Genomic DNA, 22,045 nt, shown 5'->3' on the forward strand with positions numbered 1-22,045 from the left:
TGAAATACTTGAGCACCCTCCCTCCTCTTCACATCTTGCCCTAAGTGACTTTCAATTGTTTCCCACGCTTACTCAGCATCTGGGGGGAAGGGGACAAAGTTGCCAACGATGAACACGTTATGCAGGCTGTCGAAGAACGGCTTTTAGAAGCCATCAAGTTATTTTTGAAACTGGTATTCGTGCTCTAGAACATAGGTGGGGGAAGTGCATTACAGTCAGGGGGACTACGTGGAAAAATGACAGATCTTCTATGTCAGGGACAATAATTCTTGAACACTTCTCATATATTATATAACAATATAAAATACATTGTGTTTATAAAGATCATTCAAAACGCTTGGGAGATGAATATGGTCATAGAATCATGAGAAAAACCAGTAAATATTTCTCTTGATTCACTTGGTTTGAAACATTTTCCGAACTATACGAGACAGGAAAATGAAATTTCAAAGCCAATATCTCCAAAATTATTAGTCATTCAGTTGAAGCGACATGTTATCCTCTTGGATTTGTAACCTGCTCTATCCACAAATGCAAGATTCATACTTTTTAGCGGTGTTGGAAGGAATATTCCGATAGGAGAGCTATGACTGATACACGACGTATGGAGAGATGTCCCAGTCGTTTACTGGACACACCGATATCCAATCTAAAATAGTATGTCGAAATATCTTTGCTGTGTTGTGCGTTGTGCGTAACTACAATAAGAAATGACTGTAGGTGATAAAATGAAACAAACTCAATACTTTAGTTTAATAGCCGATGGTCATTACTTGTCAAAGATATCACCAACACGGCATAAACATCTTTCTTCAGTTCGCTAATGTTGATTTGGTGCATTGTGGAAGTCACATGTGGCATCGGTGACGGAAAAGGACCCCAAACTGTAGCTATTAAACTAATAGTTTTTCTAAACCAATGGTTCTCAACATATATATTTTTTTTCATCACGACCCCCATTTCATCACATTCTCTTGAAAGTGACCCTCTTATAATTTCTGGTTTGTAATAAGTTTGTGCGGAATTTTTAATATCCCTATTGCGGAGATCTCACGATATTCATTTATTTCTATTAACAGTAGTATCCATTTCTTGTATAAAGTGGATAGAGTAACTTTCCTGAAAGTGAATGGATTAAAATCGACAAGTCCTTGCAACAGGTTTTCTATAACGAAGACTTGGACAAGTTTTGGCGAAAGAGGAGAGAAGAATATCCTGGTCTGGTATTTGCTGCTTTAAAAGTAATAATTACATTTGCTATATCATATCTGTGCGAAAGTGGTTTCTCTTCCATTGTATTTCAATATGCAGGTTTCATTGCATTTGTACTTTTCTGGTATTTCAATATGCAGTTTTCATTTGTTTCATATTGTACCTGTTCAATTTAAATATATTTTTAAACAACTCTGCAACTGTTGAAAATGTTTAGTAGATTTATTTTTTTGTTCTTCTTAACAGCATTATAAAAATACAAATATGGGTATCAGAAGAAAATTCAAAATAATATTTAAAAATATTTTCAGGAATTATATTCTAATTATATTTATCTTTTTTGCTTATCTTCGCGACCCTCTAGGGGGTCGCGACCCCAGGTTGAGAAAGCCTGGTCTAAACCATATACCCTTATTTCTGCTAATGTAGAAATGTTTAACTTTTAATCTTCTCACTAGATCGTTCCAACAGGGTCTAAGTATATATAGCATGAGTTTTGAAACGATTATTATATCTTTGTTTTGTTTCTGTTGTGTACCGAGTGCTTTCAGTATAAAACATGGATTATACCTGTTGCGTGTAGATAATATATAATAGGTTGATTTGAAGTTTTTCGTTCCTTCCAGCATCGATGCTATATGAACTGTAGACTTACAACTGAACGTGAACTCTAAACCGCATGAGGTCCCACTGGGAATCGAAGCTGCGTCTCCCGAAATCGAAGATGCGTACAATAACCATATAGCCACGAGAGACTAGTTATTAGATACTTTAGTCTCACTTTTCGTACAAAATTTAACAAATACTCAGCGTAATAGGTATATATCTGGAATGACTTCCACTATTATAATTAAAATATTTACATATTCATAGGTGGTACTTCTAAATAATTTACTTGTTATTGGTAGTAATTCGCATTCATACTTTGAATAGAAAAAGTGAGCACCTTTTCAAATTATTTGTAGTTTCAAGAGGATAGCAGGGATACTAAACCTGATATACTTTTTATATGCGTATGTAATTAGATACCTAAATAGTTCACAACCACAGATTAAGATATCAAATTCTATAATATATATACTCACTGTTAACCTTGATACGGTGATAAGTTAACATCACTGTCATTGAAAAAAATGAAATGAAATCTTTGAGTTTTACGTCCCATGGTTATGCCGCTTAGGCTAAAGGAGACGGTGATTATGAGAGATGAGTGAAATGGTGGAATGAAGAAAGTGGGAGGAAACGGGAGAACCCCGAGAAAACCCACGAGCACGGTGTTTTTCCACCACAAAGTTCACTTGGCGGGGGCTGGGATCGAACCCGGGACCCCAAGCACCAGAGGTGAACGCTCTACCACTGAGCCACCGCAACCCCTAACACTGTCATTGAAGTCGATGATCTATTCAAGATGTACTTCATGGTAATAAATACTTGTTTTCTGCGAAGGTTGAAACGGCTTTGCCCTCGTGTAAACCTAAGCAAGCTATTTACACAGCATTCTTCTAGAATATCCAAACGCCTTCAAACTACCAAGTTCGACAAAAGGTGGAAACTTGGAAGGCCTACTCATTCATTGTTGGGCCCGCGGTGGCTCAGTGATAGACCGTTCACCTCTGCTGCATGTGGTTCTGGGTCGATCCCAGCTCACGCCAAGTGAACTTTGTTGTAGACAAACACCGTATGCATGTGTTTTCTTGGGGTTCTCCCGTTTCATCCCACTTTCTGCATTCATTTCTCACATCTCATCTACTTTAAACGTGGGACATACTATTGAAAGATTTCAACTCATTTCAGTCATTGTTCTTGGAGTGAAATGCCGCTATTTGTTAAACTATTTATAGTATTTGAAACGTAGAAGAGTTCTATCTGAAAAACACTTGTTCATGCTAGTTAGAATGAACTGAGGATTATCGTCTAAAAGTTACCTAAATCATATCTAAAGATGGTCTATTATAACGGAAGCTAAATCGACGTTCAGTATTAACCAATTTCAGCCATTTTTTTTTTCAGAGGGTGAATGTTACGCCTTGGCAAGGTATTTGCCTCAAAATGAACGTACAATATGTTATAAAAGTACAAACTGCAGGGTGTTTCTAAAGGTCATTCACAGCGTTTTGGAGGCGAACCTACTCATAGAAATAACAAGGAAAGTAAAGTAATTATTTCCTCGCATTCGCCTAGTTTTAGAGTTACAGACTGTCCAACGTGAGGGAACAACTTATTTTGTATACACTGAAGACGCTCCTTTGTCTCTCCTTAAGGTGGGAATTTATCTGAAGGTGGGAAACATGCTGGGACATGAAGTATATTACGTAGGCTGATGAATAAGGCAGATCATCATTGTTTGATGAGGTGAATACAACAGCAAGGCACAGAAAACGAAACACGTCTGTGTAGTGGGGAAGTGACGACTACATTGAGCAAGTTTGAAGGCCATGACGTCACGAATGTGACCTTGGCAGCCGTTCAAGCATACGTAGTTTCAGTTTCGCATAAAGGAATAAGGAAGTGATACACGAAAAACAATACAGAAATTCTGTGGACTGCCTTGCAAAGATCAACATTCCGTGTTCCGTACCCTATCATCCATATAGACCTGATTTAGCCCTTTTCGATTTCTTTCTTTTTCCAACTTTGAAGAAACACCTCCAGGGACAGCATTTCTCATCTTCAGAGCCAGTGGTGAAAGCTGCGAAGGCGATTTTGAAGAATCTGTCGAAAAATGGTTTCCACATTTCTCTGGTGACAGGCATAAACGTTGGAACAATTGCATTACATCTAATGGGGACTATTTCGGAAAAGAACATAATCATTTCGAGGATTACTAAATGTAATTATGTTTTATTCACTTATGATCATTCTCTATTGATCAGCCCTCAAATTTTAAAAGAAGGATTACCTAGCACATTTCATCTCCCTAAGAAAAGAGGATCCTGGGATACTCAATATTCAGCATACATTTTAAATTCTCTGCTTTCCGTTCTGCTAATCAAAGTAATACAACAAAAAACCGAAGCTACATAAGGGACAAGTCAGGTGCCAAAATTTGTGAAAATCGTTCCAGCGGTCGATTGTTGAGGAACAAACACCGTTACATTTAGTGGAAGATTTGATATCCATGTGCATATTTATAATAAAATTACATCTTGGAAGAAGGAAAAGTAGTCATTTAAAGAATTATGCCCTCCCCTACATCTTGTATACTCATGTCCAAAATTATTGTCGCATGTTTATAAATATGTTTTTGTACGAATATAATTTAATAACGAATTCGCCCGGTATTTCTATATAATGTTAGTATGTGTATAATTGGCAAAGACATGTATATGGAAAGTTTCATGTCAAAAGAGCAGTAAAAAAGAACAATAAAACGAAAATAAAACTTTCTTGTCCATTTAGCAACATTTTGTTTTACTCATTCTAATTTTCGTATGTATAATTCTTTTCCTATGAAATTTACCACAAATATACATTTCCCGATTATACACATAGTATCGGTACTAAAAATACCCTGCAAAATCATTATCAGATTATATTCTTACAAGAAGACAGTTATAGATATGCCACTATCATTTTGGACATGAGTGTACATACCTGTATTATTCCCCCCCAAAATGTCTACTTAATTCAGCTCTCATCTTCATTATCCGCCCACCCGGAAAATAAGCCTGCCTCCTTTGGCCCAGCTCATGAGACGATCTTGGCGCCAGCTGTTTGAAATCAAATTAAATCTTCAGTTTAATGGCCAAAATCACGCCCTGTGGAACAAAGGGACACGAAATATGAAGAGTGTTCTCCAAAGTATTTTTTTTTTAAATATATTCTGGCCCGCAGCGTATCATAAATTGCACAATGGTGTACTATAAAAATAAACGGCGTACTAGAATTTCTGTACCGACCTACTAACGTAATAATATCATATAGTATCTCAGAGGCGCGTATCTAGACATTTTTGTTGGGAGGGGTCCGATAACACAAGAATTATGTTTATATACTCTAGTATCGAACGGGTGTTATTCTACAGCCGAAAACAAGATAAGTAATTTGTAAGTACTGACGAACTTTATTCTCACAAATAATTATAAAATTAGATTGCTTTTTTTCTTCATTCGACTATTTCATTCATTTCTCATCATCTCTCTCTCCGTTAGTCTAGCCGTCAGAACGTGGGACTTAAAACTTAGAAAGATTTCATTTCATTTTTTCCCGCTGATCTAGTTGATAGGGACACACGGTAGTTTAGTAGTTAGAGCATCGGATTCATATCCATGTGGTCCCGGGTTCGATTCCCAGCCGGTACTTCCCAATTTTCGACGTCCATCTAGTGTCGTGAGGCAAACTGGAGAGCCAAGTGAATAAAAGACGCGACGGCTATTATAAATATACCACATTGACTTGACACCCAATCTTCCGTTTCAGGCGCTGCTATCGGCTGAAGGAATTCCACTCTCTTTCGCTAAGGCTCTCTCGCTTAGCAGCTGCTGAACCCTTATTGGCTCAACTCGTGGGTGTGTCGGAGTGTGAGCTTTAGTTCGCATTTTTGCCACGGCTCAAGACATTTTGGCAGCACAATAGGTCTAGAAAGCTCCCGATACGGCGCGCGCTGGCCACGCGTTAATCACTAGACTTGTCGTAGTTCCACCAGTCGCTAACAGATGGCGTGGAGCGGCTCAGGCACACAAATCGGGCCGTGACGCCAAGTGGGGTGGTTTGTCTTTTAGATGTAGTTGATAGCGCGACCTCTTTTGATTCAAGGAGTCCCGCGTTGATTTTGCGGTTAGAGAACCTTGAAAGTTGAACTATAGCAGTTCGAATTGCATCTTAAGGTGTAGCTTCACACCTTATATCCTTGGTCAGTGTTGCCAACAAGATGTTACAAAAAGTCGCTAAGTAGAAGATGAAATGACTCCAATTTTGGGTGAAAAGTCGCTAAAATATTTTTCGTGGAATTTTGCCTCTTTCATATATATATATATATATATATATATATATATATATATATATATATATATATATATATATATATATATATATATATATATATAGAACGTATATGAAAGACTCATATATAACTAACAATAATTTTGTTTTCATGTATTTTTAACTTTATGATCAATTTTGCTTAAACGAAATCAAAAATAAGTTTAGAAAAAAACAAACAAAATTCAAGGTCTAGGAAAAAATCTTACTTCACTTCTACTTACGCTTCTATAGATAATCTGTTTGCTATCGGGAATATATTATTTGTGCCTGTAAACAGAAACCCTATAAACTAAAGGACATTAAAAGCTGGAGTTGGTCCCTGTTAAACGGTAAGAGATAACAGCAATCAAAGCGGGAATATAGAGATAAATGTTATGTATTTTCACAGCTCGATTCAAATAAGCAAAAGGAATATAAGCATATGTCTGAACTGATTCGAGCTAATAGTACTTATTTTGATAAGTTGTTCGCAGTACAAAAGTCGCTAGATTTGTAAATAAGTCGCCAACTCGTCATTCCAAAATCACCAAAAAAGTCGCTAATCGGAAAAAGTAACTGACACACAATACTTTGTTTTCATATTATATATATATATATATATTGGAAAAATTTCGTAATTAGTATAGCGCGTGGGAAATTTAATGGTAAAACGGGAAGTTGTGCTTTCAAGATGGGATTTTATAACGTTCCACGTTGGCATTACAGGCAGGAGGTCCTTAATCTGGTGTTATATGATCGGGTACATAATGTAATCTGGTAACCGTTCACCTCTCACTGCTTTACAAGGCAGTTATTAGCCCCTTTACCTGTAATAAGTTTACAAAACTTTTAGACTTTTGTTAAGTTCTTGTGGCTAAGTTACATGGATGAATCCCCTATGGAAGTACTATCCTCGGATGAAACCATAACCAATATTTTTTTCTCTCTTATCTTTGGGAAATATTTCACTGTCTCTTCGGTAGGGTTTCTTCGGCAGAACTCGTGAAAACCTTCCGGCATGATGCTGTATACCACATTGTACGTAACTAATTATTTATTTATTTATTTATTTATTTATTATTTTTTAACAATCACCAGATACAGCTCCGAGGCCATTTTACACTGGATTTTATAAGAGCGGCTATTGATGACAGAAAACTGACGGTTCTTGCGGTACTTGACTATACCTGCTTGAAACAATTGATTTCGAGCTTAACAGTGCAATTGATACTACTTGTCCCTTGTAACAGCTCGCTGCGCGCACGTGGGGCTCAGTGCTGCGTTGCCAGCTTTTACGTCGGGTATTGAAACTACACGAGTAGTATACACGGAACACGATATTATTCGCTACAAGTAAATTTCAGTTTTATAAAATTAAGTGACACAAAAGAGAACTAGAAAGAGTGATCTCAATAACCAGCAGGTCTACTACTCAACTTGACATTTGACTAAAACAATGCGCATTTGTTTATATTCAAACTGGCAACGTGCGGAGAGGGTGAAATATTTAGCATTGCAGAGTGTACAAAATGAGCCACTATAATTGGCTGAACGTGCTGTTGCGATAGAAACAGTTCTTCTTGCTTAATTATTATAATCACGTGCAGAAAGGGAGAAACGGAAGGAAGCAATTGTCACAAGGGACAAGTTGTATTAATTGAACTATAGAAATGATCATTATTCCTTAATTGTCCTGAATTAGTATTTAAGTGATTTCACTCTTACCTTCACCAACGTAAACAAAGATAGTATTGGTCAATCAGGATTGTGAATCGACATGGCGTTGTATTGACAGTGGAGTTCCACAAGGTAGCATACTGAGACCCATTCACCTTTGGCCTTTACATTAATGATGTCCTTATCTCCTTAAAAGGCTCACGTATGGTAAATACCACATTTACCCGAACGATATTTAGATATATGTTTCTTCTCCCCAACAAAATATTAAAAATGCGATTGAGAAAAAAATACCGATTTAGGATGAATCAGCGACTGGTCTACGGCTCACGGGTTAAAGTTAAACGCAACAAAATCCTAATGCATCCTAATTGGCTCTCCAAGAATTCTCTCCTGTATTAGTACCTATCAGCTGACAAATATAAAGTTATCCAATACTGTTATTCTGCTCTCCACAACTGTAAAAAAAATTTGGGAAACATAAAACTGGTCAAAGTATTTGTTTTCACATCTTGACTACTGCGACTCAGTGAATTCTGATCTTAAAGATAATCAATCAAAGCGCTTGCAAAGAGTGCGAAATTATTGTTTTGGATTTATTTTCAATTTAATTACAGTGAACACATCACACCATTTTATTTTTAAAAAATGTCATGGCTGACTTTAGTAGGAAGAAGAAATTTACATAAGCTTAACCTCTTGTATAAAGTGCTTACTACGTCAGAACCATCGTAGCACAGAGAATCTTATATTTAACGTATTTTTACAATAGAAGCATAGCATCATGAGATAATCTCTTGTTCTCCATACCTTTGGGTTCATATTCCAATTTCTTGATACTGTACGCCTCTAGGACAATTTATCTCAATTATTACATAATGTTTCAACAGTTGCCAAATTAAAAAAAAAAAATCTGTGAATTTCATTCTCTTACGAAAGAATAAAGATATTAGTGGGCCATGAGGCATCTACGTCTTAACAGATTATTGGTTACTTATGAGTGGATATACATTTAATTAGTTATTCTTATTAATTTCTACACCTTATATGTATATATACAGTATTTTTATTACCACTATATACAATATTAATGTAGCTCATGTTTGTCTATGTTATTCTTATTGCGGATTGTATTCTTTCTACAAAAATGCTTTTTATTTGTTTATTCTCTTGTATTTTATCTTACTTTATGTTCTCTAGTATTTAACTATACTTTAGTAGCACATTCATGTTTATGTTGTTTTTTTAAAAAAAAAAGGGCAATATGTACGTGGTTAAGAGCTCGGATAAGGCTGCAGAGTCTTAATTTCGCCACGTAAAAGATATCATCAATAAATAAGTAAATATTTACATGGTTTGGATCAAATCAGGAACTCTCGCACAGATGAGTATTCTACCATTAACCCACCATTCCAGAATTGACGCAGGGTTCACTCGAGCAGACTGTTTTACCGAAAACAAAACTTATAGGTAAAATATGATGTGAAACACTTTTCGTAAAAGAAGGAGAGTGTGAATATAAGTAATTTCTGTCATAAAATATCGTATTGAAATACATTTTGAATGGGAGTGAACGTATTCTCAGTGCAACTATTTACTGAAGCGGAAGGCGGAAGAATACAAGAATGCGAAGAAGGTGGAAATAAACGGAAGGAATGTTCTGTACGTGTTAGCATTGGATGTTTGCGATGGATGCAATGCAAACATACAGCTTTATTACGAAGAATTGTGTGATAAAGAGCGTCATATTATAAAGTTTTTACAGCGCCATGGTATGTTGAAACCTAACATCAACTGTGCGAAGTGTGGAAAAGTAGTACAAATTCAAACCAGACGAATTTCTCCTCGCAGCGGGCCATTTGTACCCGGGAAACCAGTGAAGCCAATTTGAAGGTAAGAATTATTACGATTATTTAAGTGTTTTTGAAGATGAAAATTATTGCGCATATTTTATATATTTTCCCCACTATCCTCGTTTATGTGTATGTTCTCCGTCGCTTACGCGCCTGCTCCTACGGACGCACCCCGTCCCTCCGCTCGAGTCCCCCTGCTGCGCTCCTGCCCTGACTCGGTTACATAGCATTCGTGCTTTTTAGTAGCCACCTAGCAGAAGTTGGTTCGTGGTTTATGCACTAACTCCTCATTTACTTCATGTTCTGCAAAAACACACCTCTAAATGCAATAAACGTGTGAAAATTTGGTAGAAACGTCTGCTCGAGTAATGCCTTGACGCATATTGTCGACATAAATACTAGGTACACCAAAAATAGATATGGTTTGTATTTTTGTCTCTAACATTATTTCTACATTTTATTTATTTATTTATTTATTTTTATTATTACTATTACTATCTTTTGCAAATGTATATATTTTTATTTATTAAAGAATTGTAAAGATGGAGCTAATGTAGTTTCTTGTTCAAAAATATCTGGACATTTAGTTCTGTGTAAAAGGTCAAATTGCCGTTAGCACACATTTTTATTTTTAATACTTGTTCCGAGATCCTTCACCGTACTAATGGTTACCCCACAGACGATAATTACACAGACGCACTATTTCCTATATTCTGCTTTGAGAATCTCCTGGCATTCAAACGAGATTATCCATGTTACTTCGTTTTAAAAATAATCCTGTATGTTTACAAGATACGCAGTAAGGCTAGAACATCTATTTCCTATAGATTAACACGAAAATTGATTTGAACGCTCGAAATAATATATTTCAAATGAAACATTAAAAAAATTCAAAATACTCGTTTATAGTTATTTAATTATGTTTAATCCTTGTTCAAAGTTTTATTACTACAGGACCCACTACTTCTAAGAGACAAAGTTCAGCTAGGAAGCGGAATATGAATTGCAGGAAGATAATAATATTTTAAGCGAATAAAATCAAATTCTTCGTTTCACTTCTATAGGCTACCCTCTTTTCTATAAACGAGAGAGATATAGTCAAGTTGTCGCCATGTCTGCAACCAGTCACATAAGATTTTAGGAAAGAATGACACCTTTTAAGTTTTACGTTCCAAGTTTATGACAGCTACGCTAAAGCAGACGATGATGATGAGAAACGAATGAAATGGTGGAATAAAGAAAGTGGGAATAAACCCACTCACATGTTGTTTATCCAACAAAAACCTCATTTGGCGCGTGCTGGTATTGAACCAGGGACCTCATGCACCAGATGTAAACGCTCTACCATATTTTAACTTTAACTACTTATTACTAGGGTTCTATTATTTTACTAGCTTTGTACTTATTTAACTCGCTTTTTCCAATAATCTACAACGACAGGGACACGAACATAGAAACATCGTGGATAGTTAAAATTCCAAAGGTTCTACCACGGGAAATAGAACCCGGGACCCCGAACACCAAAGGGGCACGTGCTAGCCACTAGACCAGCGAGGAGGCTAGCACTGAGCCCTCGCTCCCACTGAAATATGTTTGAGGGGCTCAAATCATTAAAGATTTTAAACCGTTCCACATAAACAATGAATGTGATTTTGTATGCATTGCAACCACAATTTTCACTCAAACTTACTATGGTTCCAATAATAATAATAATAATAATAATACATATTTCAGAAGCATTTATTAACCTTTATAAAAACGTGTACTACTACTATGCGTATATTGCTGAGAGATTCTTATAAAATTATATTAAAAAAGTTCTACTCGAGCACAGTAGGTAGAGTTATGTTGAGCAAATCAGAGTCCGAGATCGATTCCCACTACCGGCTTATTGTAAAAAAAAATCCTCTAACAACAACATTATTTAAAGAAATGCTTCAGTACAGTTTTCTCTACTGTGAGGTAAAAATTAGGTAGCTTAAGAGCGTGCGGCCAAGGACAGGATATCTACAGAGCTCCGGGCATGCTAGATAAAGTGGCGTAGAAAACCCCAATGTCCAGGGAAACAGTGCGGGGGTTAAAAGTCACAAAGTTCCGAAGCAGACTAAGCAACTGAGGTTAAGATCCCAACTGAGCTACGGAGCTGACTAAGAAGGTAGAAGGGATGTCAAACGTAATACAACAGACTGCAGGCTTTGAGGTTGGGTTTCTCCTAGTGCTCCAGCCAAGCAAGAGAAGGAAAGACCAATCGACGACTGATGCCTGTTCGCTAGATGCTCTTCAATATATAGGCGCTGCTGCTTCCATGTCATCATGTGACTTGTAGGTGTTGATGGTGGTCCGACGTCTGCTTCTTGTAGTAATCCAACGTGAGGTATAGTACTCCATTGTATTAATACAACGTGAGGTATAGTACTCCATTGTAGTAATCCAACGTGAGGTGTAATACTCTATTGTAATAATCCAACGTGAGGTATAGTACTAGGGTGGGTCGTTTTGCCACTTTTTTTTCGGAACGAAATGTAATACATGGCAAAAGTGGCCCATGTACGCGGACATTACAGGTATATATATATATATATATATATATATATATATATATATATATATATATATATATATATATATATATATTAAATCAGATAATATCTTCTGTGAGAACTATTGCTTCAAAGTTTCAAAATTTCACTGAAAATTACAAAAAATACCAAAATTGTTCATTATTTTTAGTTATGTTAAAGTAAACATATTTTTGGATTTTACATGCCAGATGCTATGAAAACTGACATTCAAGTCTCAAAATGTCAGTTATATGCCCCTGCGGTGGGATAGGGGTGCCTCCTCTGGGGCCGGCAAAGGGGACAAATTTAGTACAATTAAGTCTTTCTACAGCTATTTTCGTTCTTGCCTTTTCCTTCTACTGGTGGTTCATGGTGGTAGCAGAGCATTGTTATTTTTCACCATGACACTCCCCCTCCACCTCACAATACTGCATCGCCCTTCTCCTGTCCCGATTTGCGTAACTCAGCGTCATTATCAGGAACGAGTCGGATATGCTTCAAATTGGGCGCCATTTCTCAAGCGCTATATTTGGTTACTGTTGCCTTCAGCTTATATGAATTGGCCGTTACAGATAATAGTTTGCTAAACACTATTTTCACAGAAAATTCTGTATTTCTTTTTTTAAAAAAGTCAATATTATTTATTATATCACAAAAATGACTTCAGTGACAATGAAGCAGACCTTGAAGAGAAAGCAGAGGAAAGCTCTTCTGAGGAAGAGATCGAACCCAAAGACAGAACATCTAAACCGAAGCTAGATTTGACTGAAACTGCTATGATTGCTCAGAGATACATTGTAAGCGAAAGTGCTGCGGCACATATAACATCAACTGTGCTTCAGGCAGCTTTAAAGGCTGGAATTATAACATCTCAACAATATAGCGACATAAAATCTGCTTTAATTGTGGACAGGAGCAAAATAAGGCGTGCGAAAATTAAAATTGCTCAGAATTTAAAAGGTTCTAGAAATGATGATCCCACTAAAAGCTTATACTTTGATGGTCAAAGGGAAGACACTAAAACACACGCAAGCATCGTTAGAGAAGAGCACTTATCACTTGTGGCTGAACCTAACTCTCAATACGTTGGTGACGTGACACCATCCTCTGGCTCTGGCCATGACGAGACCACGGCTATTTTCCAGTACATCATGAACCAAATCAAAGGTGGCTTTGATGAAGTTTTATGGTTCTTGAGGTTCTTGGGTGTGATGGAACAAACACTAACACTGGTTGGAAGGGAGGTATTCGTCGAAAATTAAAGGAACTAACAGGCTATTTTTCTCTTGCATTTTAATGAACTGCCTTCCCAAGCTCTCTTCACGCATATTGGCGCTAACTCAAGCCTCTATTCTTACACAGGTCCCATAGGTTCAAAACTATCTGACTGTGAAAAGCTTCCAGTGATGTGATTCAAACCAATAAAATGTGACTTACCTCATCATAGTCAGAAGACTCAGATAACTCAGTAATGACCTGAGATACTTATTTCAAGTCTTCCATTGCTAATGGTCCTCGTCACGTCTTTGAGACCATTCATAGGTCTAGATACTTACCAAATGAATACCAGGCTGTAATCCGTTCATCCATTCAGACGAATGTATTTCTCGCACTCCCAGAGAATGTTCTTTTCGCCATGATGACTGATGGTCTACTTGCTGTCCGACAAGATGATTTACATAAGATTCTTAGTGCTCGAAAACACGAAGCAGAAAATCTTCATAACACTATTAGATAAAACATCATTCCCATACTGAATTTTGAGGGGAAAGATTACACTGAAATGATCTTTTGGGAAAGCACTGATGTGTCAATAACTGTACCACCAGTTCTAAGGACGGTATCAAACAAATAGCTCATGGACAAAACTTTCACTTTCGGACAACACTGTGCCAGAATAGTCCTCCACCGTCTATCCATACCACACGGTGGCAGTAGAACGGATAGTGAAATTAATCACTGAAGCAGCCTCTGAAGTATGTGGCAGTGATGCTAGGGACGGGGTGATCAGGTCAACCTTACTTTCTAGGCAAGCTTTATCTAAATTTCAATCAAAGTCCCAATTTGTTACAATTTTTCCTGACAGTGACGAATTGGATTAGTTCATCCGTCCCCATGTATGGTTAGTTGGTTGGATAGGGCTGGCGCAGCAGCCTTAGGTGCAGCCACCTCCACGTGGTAGACTCTGGGACGCTTGGACAGGCTATATGACCAGGTGAGCGAGGACCTGACAACTGCTTAAATGTACTGAATTTGCCCCCTTTTCTGGTCCCAGAGGAGGCATCCCTATCCCCCTCAAGAACACATAACTGGCATTTTTATACTTGAATGTCAGTTTTCTAAGCAACTGACATGTATTTAACCAAAAAATGTTTACTTTAACATAACTAAAATTCATGAAGAACTTTGATATTTTTTCTAATTTTCAATGAAATTTTGTAACTTTGAGGCAATAGTTCTCACAGAACATATTATCCAATTTGAAAGAAAATCTATACCTGTAATATCCATGTGGACGGGCCACTTTTGCCAGGTATTACATTTCGTTCCGAAAAAAAAGTGGTAAAACGCTGCACCCTAGTACAGTACTCCATTGTATTAATACAACGTGAGGTATAGTACTCCATTGTAGTAATCCAACGTGAGGTGTAATACTCTATTGTAATAATCCAACGTGAGGTGTAATACTCTATTGTAATAATCCAACCTGAGGTGTAATACTCCATTGTAGTAATCCAACGTGAGGTATAGTACTCCATTGTAGTAATCCAACGTGAGGTGTAATACTCTATTGTAATAATCCAACGTGAGGTGTAGTACTCCATTGTAGTAATACAACGTGAGGTGTAGCACTCCATTATAGTAACCCAACGTGAGGTGTAATACTCCATTGCAGTAATCCAACGTGAGGTATAGTACTCCATTGTAGTAATCCAACGTGAGGTGTAATACTCTATTGTAATAATCCAACGTGAGGTGTAGTACTCCATTGTAGTAATCCCACGTGAGGTACAGTACTCCATTGTATTAATACAACGTGAGGTGTAGTACTCCATTGTAGTAATCCAACGTGAGGTGTAATACTCTATTGTAATAATCCAACGTGAGGTGTAGTACTCCATTGTAGTAATCCAACGTGAGGTATAGTACTTCATTGTATTAATACAACGTGAGGTATAGTACTCCATTGTATTAATCCAACGTGAGATGTAGTACTCCATTGTAGTAATCCAACGTGAGGTGTAGCACTCCATTGTATTAATACAACGTGAGGTATGGTATTCCATTGTAGTAATCCAACGTGAGGTGTAATACTCTATTGTAATAATACAACGTGAGGTGTAGTACTCCGTTGTAGTAATTTAACGTGAGGTATAGTACTCCATTGTAGTAATCCAACGTGAGGTATACTACACCATTGTAGTAATCCAACGTGAGGTGTAGCACTGCATTCTATTAATACAACGTGAGGTATAGTACTCCATTGTAGTAATCCAACGTGAGTCGTAATACTCTATTGTAATAATCCAACGTGAGATGTAGTAATCCAACGTGAGGTGAAGCACTCCATTGTATTAATACAACGTGAGGTATAGTACTCCATTGTAGTAATCCAACGTGAGGTATAATCCTGTATTGTAACAATCCAACGTGAGGTGTGTACTCCATTGTAGTAATTTAACGTAAGGTATAGTACTCCATTGTAGTAAACCAAAGTGAGGTATAGTACTCCATTGTAGTAATACATCGTGAGATATAGTACTCCATTGTAGTAATCCAACGTGAGTCGTAATACACTATTGTAATAATCCAACGTGAGATGTAGTAATCCAATGTGAGGTGAAGCACTCCATTGTATTAATACATGAGGTATAGTACTCTATTGTAGTAATCCAACGTGAGGTATAATCCTGTATTGTAATAATCCAACGTGAGGTGTAGTACTCCATTGTAGTAATCCAACGTGAGGTATAGTTCTCCATTGTAGTAAACCAACGTGAGGTATAGTACTGCATTGTAGTAGTACAATATGAGGTATAGTACTCCATTGTAATAATCCAACGTGAGGTATATTACACCATTGTAGTAATCCAACGTGAGGTGTAGCACTCCATTGTATTAATACAACGTGAGGTATAGTACTCCATTGTAGTAATCCAACGTGAGGTATAGTACTCCATTGTAGTAATCCAACGTGAGGTGTAATACTCTATTGTAATAATCCAACGTAAGGTGTAGTACTCCATTGTAATAATTTAACGTGAGGTATAGTACTCCATTGTAGTAATCCAACGTGAGGTGTAATACTCTATTGTAATAATCCAACGTGAGGTGTAGTACTCCATTGTAGTAATCCAACGTGAGGTATAGTACTCCATTGTAGTAATCCAATGTGAGGTATAATACTCCATTGTAGTAAGCCAACGTGAGGTGTAGTACTCCAACGTTAATACGTGTTGTTGGTGTTTACAAACAGGAGCAAGTGACATTGTTTACAAACACCAGTATATGGTACATTACAATATTTATTGAAGAATGTTGTAGGTAACTATGGATTTTAGTAGCGTAATGGAAATATTATTTTTTTATTAGCGTCTTTTTTTTCCAAACAACTTCTTTCATCCTAAACATCAATAGTTTTATTCTTTAACTGAACAAGGTAAATATGGGGACTCTTAACAGTACTTTTAGTAATTCAGTGACTTAAAATGGAAATAAATTTAACAAGAATAACAATTTATTAGTTTAATTAATGATATCCAAAAGATCTATTCGAAACATATTTAAAGACAAATGGAATTAGAGTTAGGAACCACCGCAGTAAACTTTATCCTTTCCATTTATTAAAGTAAACCGGTTAATGTGGCAGTTATTACTAAAACATTTCTCTATGAAATATTAATAAAATTATAATAGCCATTTTCCATAAACTTCAAAGATAACCTGCTCCCAAGGTCAAATTGCTTGTTGTTGATTTTTTCAGTTGAAATGACACGTACCATATGTGGAGTTGTTATTAACATTATTTATACAATATAAGCCAATTCACCTGAGTAATATTTTTGAAAATTATCTGAAAACTTCACCTTAAGAATGAACTGCCCTTGCTTATATTTTCAGAAGAAACGATGGAAACCCACTATCATTTGAGAAATGAATAGATAGTGCAGCGCTGTTGTCGCTGTTTCTGTAGACGTAACAAGAAGGGAAGTAAGAAAGGATGGTATTAGCAGCTTTAGAAGGAACAATTGCAGTTGCTACTAGAAGAGTATAATTAATATATTGAGTAAAGTTAATAAACTAACATTGTATATAGAAAATGTATATTTCGTTTCCATAATCCAGTGCTTTCTAATCTTTTCCTTATGACGATATCCTATTAGTATTCATGGTCGTATGCAGAATCGTTTTCACGTATGGTTTACGTCATATTAAAGGCCTGACTACTGCAGGAAACATACGTTAGTCGAAGTCTGTAGTATGGCAGTAATCATGTGTCAAACGACTCTGCATAAGGCCCCACGTTTCTACACGACACTAATTCACTGGTATATCTTCACATTTCAAATATTCTATAAGACCCCTTTCATCGATACACCACGTGACACTCATTTATAGGAATTCTTCATTTTAAGACTCATTTGCATGTTCTTACAATATTAAAATAGAGACATGTAGTAAGGCTACTATGATTGAGTATTACTGTCACAAAATTGTAAGAACCAACATCTCGGACACGTAGGTATTGCAATGCCCAAAAGATGGATATGTCGTGTTAATTCATCACAAGTTCTTTACTGACCCGAAAACAGCCACAGAGGTTTGGGAGGGCTATGGATAGGTTAAGTGCCCAAGGCATTAAAATTCATCTAACAAATATATAAATTGTGTTTCTTGTGTTGACGTCTGGAGGGGCCACGAAAAACTTAGGGGGGGATGTAGGGGCCCCCTCTAGCCTCCCTCTGGTTGCAGGCCTGGTTTTTTAGTCGTTTAATATTCTGAATGTATGAATAAATCCCATGACATTCTTTATGCTACCACGCGCTATCCCATGGTCGCTACATCCCGGTTGGAAAAATTCTGCTCGAAGTTATTCAAATAAATACTAGAACATTTTCGTTCCTGCACCTTATACGTGACTATAATGTATTCTTTACATGTCTTGGGATTCTTGTCCGACCGCTAGTATTACACAACGTTCTTTATACTCTGCATCGGACATCTTCAAGAAGATGACTATGCGATTTTAAGTTTTTGCCAATATTTTTGTTGACCATGTTTATCCTTCTACAGAGGATACCATGTCACATACTAATGACACAAAACACACATACCATCATCATAGGGTTGTGTTAGTCATTAAATTGAAGACGAGATTAGAAACACTACAATTTTTATCTGGGTTTTGATTTAGGATTTAGGATTTCTGGGCTCACCGTACCTAAGGCCACTTAGCCCGTCACGTTTTGAGGGATGACGTCCCTCGGCGTGCACACAATCTGGGGAAATGGAAGGAAGAACGGATTGTGGAAGGAAAGAAGCGGCCTGGGACCTATAAGTTAGGTACCACCCCGGCATTTGCCTGGTTTGAATGAGGAAAATCTCATTCAGGGTGGCTGGCATGAAAAAGCGTTTTACACTTTTTCGATCGAATGCTCCCACCGAAAATCGAACCCGGGACCACTCGCGCCGGAGGCGAGAGTGTTAGTGACTACGCTACGCGGGACCACATCTGGTTTGAGATGAGAATCGAGACAAGATGACGATACTGGAAATTTCTGGAATGTATTGGTCAACCCCACTTAACCAAAGTCTTAAAACGAATTGTTCTCGTGTTACATGATTCACAGCAGTACAAAATGATTCTACGAATACATGTAAGAGTATTTACACACGTTTAATGAGGGCTTTCTTGTGACTATATGTTTAGTTTACGCATCTTTGGTGTCGGAGACTCGAGTTCGATTCCCGTTGGAAGCTCATGTAGTTCGGATCCCTTGAGCTGTAAGTGCACATCTCATGTAGCCTTGATGTTGACAAGGACCGTGAACTCTAAATCAATCAACGTTTTAACAACATGCAAGTTATTACACAAGATATTTCAATGGTAGATATGCTTTGAATGTAGTTATATCACACACTTCGTAAACCTCTTGTAACGCGGAAGAATTCTGATAGCTTCTAAATGAAATTAAGAAAAAATGTCAGAGCATAAAGTTTGTACACACGTTTGCAAAACGAAACATGAGGATCAAAGCTTTCCCATAACCGAGACAAGAAAGAATTCCTATGAAATCGAGACAAGGTGAGACGAGAAAACTTTATTTTTCGTGTCGTCTTACCTCGTGGGCAACACTGCTTAGCAAGATCTCCACATACCTCTTCCCGTAATTGATGTACACTCTCAGGATTTTATAATATTTGTTGTAGTTGTGCATTTGTCCTTTCGCAATTACTTAAAGATATGTAACAGTCACTCAAAAGATGCTTCGCCATAATAATAACACTCATAACATTTCTACTTACTCGTTTCATATGAATCAAATGAGCTTTCAAGATCGAACGCAGGATCGTCTAAGATGTCATCAGGTTCGGTCTCTGGAGTAAAATTCCCTGCCGTTGGCACTGAAAAGAAACATGAACAACATACCATAAATATTCTATACCATACATTTGTGTTTTCTTATCTTTTGACAAAGAATAATTACCAATTTATAACAGAAAGAAAGTTAAAAATACATTATGAACCCAATCTTCATATTTATCGATTCTATGCAATTCCTTTTTCATGAGGTTTTCTATGATATTTATATCTATTTGCCATTTCTCAATCACATATTAAATTACCTCAAGAATTAGCTGGCAATCAAATCTACACAGTGCTGATCTAGTGCAGGCAAAGAGGCGGGCACTAACTTATAGCTTTCCTTCTACCTCGTGTCTTAAACTATAAAAGTAACCAAGAAAGTTCTGTAGCTTTTTCACCCACCACCTTCGAACATCGATATCTCACCTAAGACGTATCTGGAAGATCAAAAATAGTCTTCATCAGCATCGACGACCTTCTGCCAACGTTCTGTAAGGCCATGGGTTCTATCGCGGTAAACTTGGTGGGCCGTGAACCGAAGAAGGTATCAAGTGCATTTTGCACCTCTACTAGGGATTTGAACTGGCGTCTCCTAAGATGATTGTCCAAGGAATAGAACGGTGATAATCGGACGGTGCAATGTCTAGGGAGTACAGCGAATGCAATAGTGTTTCCCATCCAAGGCGTAGAATGGTACCCCGGATATCCTAGCGTTGTCTTATAACAGGAGGACCCCTTTATGATTCAGATGTGCTGGCTCCAGAGTTTTGAGTTTTTCTTGAACACGGCTCAACTGCTGACAGTACACAGTTACATTGATGCTTTGACCAGCTGGTAGCAGTTCCAGTTCAGGCGAGCAGTCCACCAAATACACAAGAGGACCTTCTTTTGATGCAGTGTTGGTTTCGACTGTTTTTGGACAGGTTCATGGGATGCTAACCAATGATGACAGAGCAGTGGAACTTGGTACAGTACCCACTTCTCACCACATGTCAACATTCTGTCCAGAAATGATTCCTCCCTCAGACTAGACTGCAAAGAAACATAGATGTCTGCTCGCGTTGCCTTCTGGCCCGGATTGAAACCATGTGGCACCCATCGACCCAGCTTGTAGTGCTTTCAAGCTGATGGAGGAGCTGCCGAATCATTTCTCCACTCAACCTGAATTGTAGTCCCAGTTCTTCACATGTCTGGCCACTGTTCGCCTTAATTGCGGCTGAAGAGCTTCATTTTGGACTTCCAACACGTGGTACATCTTCGAGTGTTTTGGCACCATCCTTAAACTTGTTAAACCGCCGCTGCGCTGTTCGTGTAGTCGTGAGACCCTCACCAAAGGCGTGAATACCTCTCGCCCCACTGCAGTGGCATTTGACCTCAATTTGAACTCGTACAACATACACGTCCTTATGACGCTCTGTGGAGGTCTCTTGCCCACCCTGTCTTTACGAAAGTTCACGATGTAACTAAACTGCTACAACCAGATAGTATGTTGGATATCCCCACACTAACAACTACCCTTCACCTTATCTCCATTTGCATTCACCTCATGGTGTGAGGGCCAATTGGGCACAGACCTTCACAAAAAGCGGCAGTACTTTTTTGGTTACCTTTGTAGACATACTATTTTGTAATGCAATTCAAGTAACATCAAACGATTCTTTTCAATATACAGAAAAATAGTTGCCCTAAAATTAATCTGCCTCTCTGTTTGCTTCACTAAGAATTTATACTTACGCCGTCACTGAATTTATAAATTATAAATCTATCAAGAAACATAATTTGTCATGCTTGGTTATAAAGATTCTAAGCTTATTACTTTAACAGAACTTATTTTGCAAATATAACATTTTTTCACTTTTACGTCTGGTGAAAAATTACCTTATGTAAGGCAAACATTGGGGAGACTGAGGTTATGCGTACGAAGTTACAACTCCTTACATGTTCAGAAAACAAGGTTGGATGTACATCAGTTTGGGAGTAATGCGTTATTGAACAATGCATGAGAAAGTGCCCCAGGTTAACCCTGCGAGTGATTTTTCTTAAGAGTTTAAACTGAAACATTCTACCCATATACCCGCGATAAATATGAAAAGTGCATTTTGGGTTAGAACTGGTGAATGAAAGCATCATATGCTTTGCTTTATAAAAGTTTCCGCCGGTAACAACATTGAGGAATGAGTTTTGCAGCCAGC

At 37.5% G+C, this 22,045-nt stretch overlaps 1 protein-coding gene across 1 annotated transcript in view; it reads right to left on the reverse strand.

The window, feature by feature from the left end:
• The window catches only part of LOC145689862 (discoidin domain-containing receptor 2-like), a 581,986-nt gene that overhangs the window by 131,910 nt on the left and 428,031 nt on the right, over positions 1-22,045 (reverse strand). The window contains exon 9 of the mRNA XM_081764130.1: positions 19,793-19,891. Within this exon, the coding sequence (XP_081620256.1) occupies positions 19,793-19,891 (99 nt within the window). The remainder of the gene's footprint in view (positions 1-19,792; positions 19,892-22,045) is intronic.

This window comes from Thermobia domestica, chromosome 7, assembly GCF_964235325.1.
Source record: "Thermobia domestica chromosome 7, izTheDome1.hap1.1, whole genome shotgun sequence".
Lineage (NCBI taxonomy): Eukaryota > Metazoa > Arthropoda > Insecta > Zygentoma > Lepismatidae > Thermobia > Thermobia domestica.